Source organism: Microchirus variegatus (genome assembly GCF_963457635.1).
Source record: "Microchirus variegatus genome assembly, chromosome: 1".
NCBI classification, from domain to species: Eukaryota; Metazoa; Chordata; class Actinopteri; order Pleuronectiformes; family Soleidae; genus Microchirus; species Microchirus variegatus.
In genome coordinates, this window is record NC_139802.1 from 6,351,941 (window position 1) to 6,363,370 (window position 11,430).

At 39.9% G+C, this 11,430-nt stretch overlaps 1 protein-coding gene across 1 annotated transcript; it reads left to right on the forward strand.

Annotated features, from left to right (window-relative positions):
- The first annotated feature begins 1,556 nt into the window (after positions 1-1,556).
- Positions 1,557-11,048, forward strand: pals2a (protein associated with LIN7 2, MAGUK p55 family member a). Its single transcript, XM_083895442.1, has 14 exons — positions 1,557-1,683; positions 3,471-3,545; positions 3,955-4,036; positions 4,826-4,944; positions 5,787-5,939; positions 6,603-6,752; positions 6,962-7,189; positions 8,232-8,363; positions 8,557-8,659; positions 8,756-8,827; positions 8,916-9,077; positions 9,380-9,582; positions 9,678-9,806; positions 9,893-11,048. Exons 3-14 carry the CDS (start codon positions 4,006-4,008, stop codon positions 10,067-10,069), a joined length of 1,659 nt encoding a protein of 552 aa, XP_083751568.1. The 5' UTR covers positions 1,557-1,683; positions 3,471-3,545; positions 3,955-4,005; the 3' UTR covers positions 10,070-11,048.
- Positions 11,049-11,430: the final 382 nt, after the last annotated feature.

Genomic DNA, 11,430 nt, shown 5'->3' on the forward strand with positions numbered 1-11,430 from the left:
GATAAGTGTAGTTTCTTTAGTGTTGCTCTGTTGAACAAGGTCTTGTGTCAGTCAATTGATGACTAACAGTGCTCTCTACTGGTATCACTGGCAGCTTCACCCACAATGTCTCGCGTCTGCTGATATTTCATTGCGGTGGGGTAAAATGTTATGGCTCAATTTACCATAACTAGTGAGGAAGATTCATTTCAGCTGAACCACCAGATTAGGTGAACAGAGTATAACTTTAAAGCTTCAATTTGTCCCACTAATGAATGTGTTGTATAACATGTGGTGGGTGTAACCCAAAATGACTTAGAGGCAGAAACATCCGGTTGTAGATGTTTTGCCTAAATGCACTTTTATTGTACCAGGACACTCTTGTAAAAGAGATTTTTTAGTTTCAATGACTTTTATTCCTGGTTATATAAAGGTTATAAACAGTTTGTCATGAGCAGAAGAGTATTTTGTTAAAACATACAGAGTAGATATCTTCACTGGTTCAATGATTCAAAGTAATATTTGAAGTTATAGACTTTATAACTTCAAATATTACTTTGAATCATTGAACCAATTCATTACAGGGGTGTCGAAATCATTTTCACCGAGGGCCACATCAGCATAATGGGTACCCTCAAGGGGCCAGATGTAACCATCATACAGAATAAATATAACTAAATGTAACCAAATATAATGTAAAATAAAGGTAACTACTCCGTGACATATTGCTAAATAACTTTATGTATTTATTACTTATTCAATTTCACTCGTCGCATGATGCATATACAATGATACACTGCGATCTAGTGGCGGTGCCGTGTCACTTTGCAGGTAACACAATCGCCATGCATTGTGGGAAATGTAGTTTATGGTCAACACACGCCTTAAAGCAGCATAGAACTATTTTTACACAGATTTTTTTAAGACCAATTAATCACTCGCGGGCCACATAAAATGACGTAGTGGGCCACACCTGGCCCCCGGGCCTTGAGTTTGACACATGTGTTATAGAGATTGCAGCACAAGAAGTAAGTTGTATCTTATTTAGTGTAGCGTTCCCTCATATTATACAGTATGTACAGATGGTCTTGTATGTTGTTTTGTGTTTGGCTGATTCCAGCAGACAAACAACAAATGAAACTTAGGTCATATATTGTGTATCATTGCCACCTACAATTACTATTCACAGCAAAAAAGAAATAAAAACACAGCATTTTCATCCCCAGGAATCTCAAATGTTACTGTTTTTTTTGTCAATGAAATTGGATTTACCACTTTTGCTGTTTGGTGTAATAAAATTAAAACGTTTCATTCAATCAGGTCGAAATGAATTGTCATTTGTCTCCATGTGAGAAGTTTGTGAAACACTGCAGTAAAATGTCCAAACTAAGCAGAGACGGTCACTGAGGTTTAAACCTGTGGTGTGTGTCGTTGTGTGTCGACAGATAAACACAGTTTAATAAAACAAACAAATGTAGTTTGTTTATTTTCTAATGTATACATTTTCTTGTGCCTTTGGGCTTTTCAATAACATGTGTAGGTGGACTGAATGGAATTCTAAGAGCTAGAAACCTGAACGAGAGAGAGCGTGTGTGTGTGTGTGGACGGGGCGCAGTCACACGGACTAACTCCCTCTGACAAACTGGACAACTTTAAAATGAAGAAAACCATGAAATCGTGACTGGATGCTTCTGTGTAACTTAGGTAAAGTATCATTACTGACTTTCTCTGGACAGTTGAGCAACAACAACACGGGGACCGGGTAGTCTCTCGGCTCAGCTAACCCAAGCTAGCTTAGTTTGAGCCACATTTACAGTTAGCTCGTCACTGGCTAAACAACTGGTCTCGTGGCCACCTGTAACTAGTAACGTGTGTTTTGTAGGAAAACAAGCTATTTTCGTAAAGCTAAATGTTTCTGTGCCGTTTGTCACACTTGAAAGACGCCCCGCACGTGTTAGCGCGTACTAGTGTGTTAACTATTATTAGCAATGCTAACTTGTCCTCAATGCGCTACAGACTAGCAACACATTATAGCTGTAACTTGGCTCAGGGCAGAAACCAGGTGGATTTAATGGTTATACGGTAATCGACAGTACACAACTATAGTACACAAGACGACAGTTAGTATTCTTTAAGTAGTATTTTCTTTGGGTAAGTGTGCGCCACTGGCCAGTTGTCATGTTTGGAAGTGGCTACACGTGCGCGTACAAGCGTAATGACAGACTTTATTAACCTCATATGAGGTTGATATTTTTATGAGGTATTTTTAAAACTAGTTTTCACTAACAATTCACCACCACGTGCACATGGAGCTCACCACCCACCAGACCACTCCTCAATTCAGACCTTATGCCTCCACCCGCCCGAGTGCTGTTTTTCTTTCTTTCTTTCTTTTTCATTTTTATTTAAAAAGGGTCTATGCACATTCATCACATATACAATACACTTATAAAAGTGCCGAGGTTAGAAAGCTGGTTTATATTCGTAGTCCCTTTGGCTGGTGCTGAAAGATAAACAAAAACAACAAAAGAAAAGAAAAACAACAACATCAGAAGAGCTCCATTCATTGAGACCCGGCTTATAATTTGCCAACTAATGATGAATCTTGTTGCTCATTAACCCTTTAAGGTACTACTCAACCATTTGGTCGACCACACCTTAAATCACTATATCTCATTGAAAAATGCATCAAGCTGAACTCACTAACACTTTGTGTGACTTGCTCTGAATGTTGTACTTTATTAATTATGCAAACCAGGTTTATTATGAACAGACGTCTCAACCGTTTGGTATAGGCCTGTATCTGAAATACTGTATATTTACTGTAAAAATAAATAAATAAATATATATAATAACAATAATTTATCCTTTGCTATTTTTGTGGTGCATACCTTAAAGGGTTAAGTATTAACTGACAGTAAATACCTTGTATGGCTGTGTAATATTAAGAAAACATGCAATATGGGATAACATTGTTGATATTTTATGTGATGATAGTATTACTTGCAGTAAATGTGTGTGAGTGTTTCTGTTTTTGGTTTGCTGCATGTATAATACAGTCTAAATATACATGACAAACAAAGCATGAATAGCCTTTGTTGAAGTGTCGGTTTTTTAATAATTTCAGTCTTGTCCCCCATGAATTGATTTTGTAGTTGCAGCCTAGAATGGTGATCCTTTAAATCCACACAAAACACTCTACATTCACTCCTTTCTGGGGCCTGATCAGACTTGAGGTAGTAAAGAGTCTTTTTAAACAGAGATTGGTCATGTGACTGACTTGGACAATGAGAATGGCTGCATTACAACACCGCTGAATGAACAGGAAGTTCCTGGGCAATGAAGGCACTCTTGGGGTGGAGAGGAGCTCAACAGCATGGGCTGCTTTTATCTGTTCTGTACCCAGGAGGGAATTTAGCCTGTCAGGGACAATTATATCAAATAATGTGTTGATGTTTTTTGACCCACCTTTTATCTTTGTGGTTTTAAAGGTTTCACATGAGTGTTTTGTAGAAAACATGGGGCTCCGTGTCGGAGTGCTGCACTGATTTGAATGCAGTTTGTAGGTGAGTTCTTTTTATGTTTCCCCTTTGATTCTGTGTGTTTATCAGGAGTTTGTTGTTTTACTGCTTAGATTGTACAGTTAAACAAGGTGGATCTATGCTCAAAACGTCCATGCTAATATTTGTACACCCATCCACGAGGGGATTTGCCGAACTGTTTCTGTCTCTGTTGGGACAGCATGTTTGTATAGCGAGTTCTCCGGGGCAACGCTGTGTGTAGAAGGCACAACCTTTAGCCAGAGGGAGGAAAAAATCATTTTTAATCATTTGATAGTCTCTCCGTCAGTCCCTTAATTCACACGTTTTACATTAACAAGCGTAAATACAATTATTTTGTCCCATTTTGTATCACCATACTTTTATATCTACATGAGTTATGTTGCAATACATGTTGGCACATCTCTCTCTGTAGGTTTCCTACCTCCTGCAAAGCCTTTTGCTGTCTTGAGCTGAGGAACAAAACATGCCTGTGGCCAATGCAAAGTCTGGCTCAGGTAAGTTGTCACCGACCAAAACCCTCACTAGTATTTTTGCCCAGTTGACTGTTGCAATTTTGTTTTTAAATTTTGACATTTGATTACCATTTGAACAGAGCTGTGTTGACTGCCCAGAAATAGTTGTGTGGGTGTGTTCCCCATTTGCCAAAGAACATTCATATTTGTCCCTCTGTGAAATACAGTAACAATTCATTGCTGAAATAAAAACTTTTTTTCTTTGTTCAACAATCAAATGTTTCTTCTATAGTAATAATAACATTTGTTTCTGGGAACATTTCTGTCCTATATTAAAACAGATAAAGGCCAAATATTAAAGCGTATTCTCTCTGAAAGAAAACACACCACACATCCTATTTTAATGGGATATTTTGAAAAATAATACATACAAAAATATTATTTTGTGAAATGTATGTTTAGACCAGTGGATAATAATACCACGAAAGATATGTCATGCTTTTTAGGCTGACCCAGTTGAGATGATGTCAGTGTCTTGCTGTGTGTGCTCAGCCTCCACAAGGCAGTTCTGTTAGCTGAACAATTCCTTTGTGACTCTCTGTACTTGTTGCTGCCTGCATTCGAAATGAGGGATTCTCCATGAATTAGCCCATTGATTGGCTCTCCACTTTGTTGTTCTTTCCTTGTAAGCTTTGCGTTTCAGTTTTTCTATTTGCTTAGAATATTAGTTATTTGCATTTTTAGCAGCATTTGTTTGTCACTATTATCACATTTCTGCCTGCATTGAAAGAGGTGAAGTTGGGAATTCTGACACCAGTCTCTGTTTTTCAGCAATGCAACAGGTATTGGACAACCTTAAAGACCTGCCATCGGGCACGGAAGCCAAAGATATCGACCTCATCTTCCTCAGAGGCATCATGGAGAGTCCCATCGTCCGCTCCCTTGCGAAGGTAACGCAAATGCAAACTCCTGCTATTCCTGTGCTCTCACTTTACACACACTGGACTTTAGGACATGAAGGTTAATACGTTGTCAGAAACAACACATTGTTAATGTAGTCTAGTTTAACCCGGCAGTCAATGCTGAATCATGCATGGGCAGCTAGCGTGTGGTGGGAAATGGAGGGAGAATATAAAAGAAACATGAAGCAAAATGACAATAAAAACGTGTTGTGTGATGAACAAAGGGTTTACATAACAGAAAGTGCAAATTGAGGCCATCAGGTTCAATTACTACATGTATAAATAGAATGATTTCTATGGAGAACAAGTCTCAAAGACTTGTCTTTTCCTCATTTCCCACAGAAGAGCACTGCTTTCCCCACGATGTTTGATTATTTTCTGGTGTGCATAAGCACATACTGTGTATAGTTTGCGGTGTATACTCGGGTGAAATAGAGCCTTTTCAATGAGAGCATAAATATTGTATAAATATGTAAATTTACATGTCTGATGTGTATTACAGTAATAATATGATCAATTATTATGACGATAATGGTGTCCTTTTATAGTGAATTATATCATGCGTATTTAGTCATTCGTCTCACCTTAAAGTGCCAGATTTAGTCTAATTAATTGTTATTGTCATGCATAATGAAATTTAAATGTATGTGATAAGCTTTTTAGTTCCTTTTGTTATGTGGCTGTTGTGCTTTATTCTGGATTATTGTAAACCATTAGATCGAGTCGTAGATTTGCGTTGTCTTAGTTAGGGTATTTGTAGCTTAATTTTTTCAACCCTATTTTGTTCGGCAAAAAAATCTTCCATCATCGTCTCCTTTGTGTGTGCGTAGGCTCACGAGTGTCTCGAGGACGTTAAATTACAAGCCGTGCGGGACGAAAATGTTAAGCTGGTCACAGAAATCCTGGAGTTCCTCAACAACCTGCCCGAAAAAGATGCTGCCGCTGCAGAGCTTGCCAAAATCCTTCAGGAGCCTCACTTCAAGGTATTGCGTGGACTCAATCCTCTTGAACACAATTGTTACTGGGTTTGTATGAGGACACAGAGACCACATATATGTAGACTGAAACATCTATGTTGTGTTCTCCTCGTGTGAGAATGGATGTCAGGTTTTTTTTTTCTCTAATCATTGCCCAGTTTTCTCTGACGTGCCTGTTATGGAGCTTTGCTTTATTTTGTCACCCATTTATATTCTCAACCACTTGCAAACTGCAGCATGGGAGGGTGGGGGTGTATTTCCTTGGGCCAATAGCAGGCTGAGTTATGTGGGTAAAGTGAGGGGGAGAAGACTGTGTCATCTACTATTTCAGTAAATCTTTACATTTGTAAAAAGTTTGTAGTCTCTGACCAGTGCAACCTACTTTGTGGCTGCTCGGGTAAGAACAAGACTGTTTTTTATCTTCTCTATTTAACAAGTTAGTCCACTGACGGTGAAGACATGAACATGCTTTTTTAGAAAGGAATATTTGCAGTGAAGTGATTGATATTCTTTCCTTTGTTGATGAATGTTTAAAATGCATGCTACTTCCAGTGCCAGTCATTTCTAGTCTTGTGTATTTTGCTGATTGTCTTTATCACGAAGATGTTAAAGTTATTTTTATATTTTTTCCCCTTTCTCTCTCGCTCTCCTTCTCCCAATCTGTCTCAGTCTCTGATAGAGGCTCACGACACAGTGGCTGCTAAGTGCTATGAAATGCCCCAAGATGAGGTGAACAGCAATACCTTGTTGACTGGTTCACTAATGCCAGCTGATGCTGTCAGGATGATTGGCATCCAGAAGAAAGCTGGAGAGCCGCTGGTGAGTTTGCCAAGCATTTATATCAACAACAGCTCTACAGAGGATACATGTTATTGCTCTTGTTTGGCCTTTATTGTTGAGTGACTCAGTCTTATGAAGCACAAGTGAGTTATTTTTTCCTGCAGCTACCACACAGAGAGAAAGCCTTTGAATAAGCCTCACCTATGATGTAAGGTAGTCCTGACACTGACAGTATTAATCTCTTTCAGGGAGTGACTTTCCGCGTGGAAGGGGGAGACATGGTGATCGCACGGATCCTGCACGGCAGTTCGATTGACAGGCAGGGCATGCTGCACGCTGGTGACATAATCCGCGAGGTGAACGGTCGCGAGGTCGGCAGCGACCCCCATGAACTCCAGGAGCTGCTGATGGACTGCAGCGGGAGCATCACACTCAAGGTCCTGCCCAGCTACAGAGACACACCGGCACCACCACAGGTGAGGTAGAGGGATGCCGCATATCCAGCATTTTAATCTGTGGGGAGTCAATAATTCTACAGCACTGGAGACTGTTCACGACCCGTTACCTGTCTTAGAAAGTACGGCTCATGAAAATCGAGTTCTCGCGGGGGTCTATTAATAACACCCCACACACCATCTGGGTATACACAGCTCTATTCACTGCAACAACCACCACGCCCTCCCCCTTCTTACTGTAACAGGCACACACAGCAGCTGACACCGAGGAGCAGTATTTAGGGTTATGCCAGACACTGACCTTTGTGCAGGGGAGGATCATATTATCTCATTCTTCTGTTCGCTTAACGCATTTGTTGGGTTTCTAGTCGTAATAAGAAATATAACTTGTGAGTTAGGCCTACAATGTTGAAAAAAACAAAAAACTATGTGATTATTCTGCCAGAAAACCTTATTTAGAACATGCAGTTTTTTTGTTCTTTGTAAAATAACTCTTCCTCACTGCTCATATTGATTTCGTGGGTGAACCTTTCTTGGTTGCTTCTGCTCTTTGCTCGTCCACCTCTTTCCGCCTACTGCCTTAATTTACCAATTGGGCTGTGTATTGGAATTTTGGCAATTGGCTGAATACTGTATATTATACTATCTCCTGATATTTTCTCGATCCAGTGAGAGGAGTGGAAGGAATTGCTCAAATATAACGTGAAACACTCTTTAGAATATTTTAATTTATATTGATAAGGCACTTTGTAGATTTGATACAGTATCATGCTATGAAACATCATGACATCTTAGGGCATCGACATATTCTCACACCCTTAATGGTTTGTTCTGCAGCCACATTATTGATTATGATAAAGTTTAACATGTTAGTGATGGCTGAGTCATCCTCGATTGTCAAAATGATATAACCTGTACCGGTTGTATGATATGCTGCATAAAAAATGTCAATCACAAAAAGTAAAGTGGACATTATTGTGTTCTTTAATTTGGATCTATCTAATCTATCATGTGGTGTGTGTGCTCAGTGTATTTTAACGTTATCATTCATCTGTTACTGTAGGTTTATGTGAAGTCACATTTCAACTACAACCCGACCACAGACAACCTGATCCCCTGCAAAGAGGCAGGTCTGGCCTTCTCCAAGGGAGACATTCTTCATGTAGTAAACAAGGAGGACCCCAACTGGTGGCAGGTGAGTTTGCACACTTCGCCCTGTGATTGTGAACCAAGCTGGAACTTGTTACTGGAACTATTTGGCTAACGGGTGACATGCATGTGTAAATATTTGCCTGTTGAAAATCACAAGCGACCGTTAGATGTTAGTGAATGATTACTTATTAAGGTGTTGTGAAATGTTCAAACCGCTGACCTCTCAACTCCCGCAGGCGTGCAAAGTGCTCGGTGGAGCCACTGGTCTCATCCCCAGTCAGTTTTTGGAGGAGAAGAGGAAAGCTTTTGTGAGGAGAGACTGGGACATTTCTGGTTCTGGTCAGTTCTCTGTCACATACTCCCAGTTATGTGTCATCTTGTGGCTTTAGCACCACCATGTGGTGACCTGGCTGACGTTTTGTGTATGTGGCTCAGGAATGCTCTGTGGAACTGGAACTGCAAGGAGAAAGAAGAAAAAAATGATGTACCTGACTTCCAAGAACGCAGGTGTGTATTACCACTGATTCCAGTTGTCTTACGTAAGAAATGCTTTTGACCGCGTTGAATAAATTTGTTTAATAATTACTTTGAACAGAGTTTGACCGTTATGAGCTGCAGATCTATGAGGAAGTAGCCAAGATGCCACCGTTTCAGAGGAAAACTCTCATTCTGATTGGAGCCCAGGGAGTGGGGAGGCGGAGCCTAAAGAACAGACTTACTGTCCTGAATCCTCTGAGATATGGCACCACGATACCTTGTGAGTGTTCAAGGCAGCTGAGGTGATTTAATTGTCTTTATTTAAAGGTCCATTGTGTAAAAGTTCAGGCTGATGTAGAAACTTGGTAGCATAAGATGGCGAGGCCCCATATAAAAGGTTTATTTTAAGACTACAAAGGCCAGTTTTGATTTTTTACAGTGATTATACACTTATAAAAACATACTTATGGGTGATATATTCAATTTTTTCCAATAAACTCTCCTAAACTTTACACACTGGACCTTTAAAAACGTCCCTTGCCAGGTTACATGTCCCACTTTTCCTTCTTCTCTAACTTTCAGTCACATCACGACGTCCCAGAGAAGAGGAGAAAGATGGCCAGAACTACAGATTTGTTACACGGGAAGAGATGGAGAAGGATATCAAGGAGAGCCGCTACCTGGAGCACGGGGAGTATGACGGCAACCTTTATGGCACCAAGATCGACTCGATCCACGAAGTGGTGGGTTTGGGTCGGACCTGCATCCTTGACGTCAATCCTCAGGTGAAATGAAGACGCACACAAACTCGTATACTCGGTGTATAGATGTCCTTTTCCGAAAGATTTGATTTTGACATTTTTATCGTTCTTTTGTTCAGGCCTTGAAATTGTTAAAGACGTCCGAGTTTATGCCATACGTGGTGTTTATTGCTGCTCCTGAACTGGACACACTACGGGCTATGCACAAAGCTGTAATAGATGCTGGACTTACTACCAAACTACTAACGGTAAGTTTTGAGTGGATTACTGATGGGGTTATGGTTAACTGTTGTTGCCTCCATCATCATAACAGTTCAATCTGTTTCTGTACCAGGAGAACGATTTGAAGAAGACTGTGGATGAGAGTGCCAGGATCCGCCGTGCATATAGTCACTACTTTGACCTGACTATTGTTAATGACAATCTGGACAAAGCCTTTGACAAGCTTCAGGACGAAGTAGAGAGATTATTCCTAGAGCCACAGTGGGTTCCGGTCAGCTGGGTGTACTGAAGTACTGCCCTCTGCTGGACAACCAAGGTTGTTGGAGCTTGCTAGGTCTGGGCTAAAACAGGACACATCACCCTGTACTGCACACAGAGATTTAAGAGTTGGACATCAGCCCTGTGTGAATGTGGGTCGTGCAACGAAGCTGCGTCAGAGTCACCTTGATCTGAAATGCCAGATTCCTTTACAGCACACTATGCAAATGACACCACAGGAAGTGTACTTAATGGTAAAATGATTTAGCTTTCTCTTCAAATGGATTGGGAGACAAATACTGGCCACAGTGTCGGGGTGTTTTTTTTATTTCTTTTTTTTTTTTTTATAATGCAAAAGTAGTTTTTGCCATGCTATTGTTTTCAATTTACATCTGTATGTAAGATAGGTAAAGTGTATTTATTATGTTTAAAAGCAGGAGGGTTCGCTCATTATAAAGGATGATACCTCAGTGTTACAGTTTACAGTGCTTATGCGGCCAGTGTGTCATCTCGTGTGTCACTACAAACTTATCATTCACGTAAGAAACGGTGTCATCTACAGTACTGTGCAAAAGTCTTGGGGAACAACCAGCTGTGTGGCTTTTCTGTCTGTCAAATTCTGTGCTCATTGGTGTTTGGATTTGAATGAGGATGACTGAAAGCTGGTCTCGTATATAAGCAAATGACTTTTAACTCATACAAAATGTGTACGTAATGCTCAAGCATGTCTTGAATAAACCTGATGTAATAGACCTTTTTCATAGTAGATATTTGTTGACGAGGTAATAGAATCGATTGGGGTTTCACTCCAGGTTTAACGAAGTCAGGGTCGTGCTGTTGTCATACTAAATACTTGACACTTTAACCTATAGCTGTTTTTTCCCTCTGAAAAATGTATTTTAGTGCCCTGTATTTCCTGGATGTGCTCCAATAAAATGATTGAGAAATAATTCTACTGTATGGTCATTATAGCATCGCTGAAAGTACAAATCTAATGGCCTTTTGAGACTTTTGCACAGTATCATCTATCAAAGACTCTTGTGAAGGCAACATCTGTACATGGTAAATAATAAATGGGAAATGCCGTGCCAGTGATGTACATCAAGTATTACAGAGTTTTACACATCTGGGTAATAATGCATGTATTTGACTGATAGACCTGATAATAATAATACGGTACTGTGTTTGTGTTTGCAAGAAAAACTTTCCACAGGACTCTTGAGCAGGGTACTGCACCTCAGTGAACATCCCTTTTGATGTGACGTTACTAAAAATCTGTTAAATAATATTCATATGAACTTATTATAAAAGTTATATTTTACAAGATTTCAGAAAAGATGTATTTTCAGATGTGAAATAAAATGACTCGTGTTTTCTAAACATCTGCTTTTG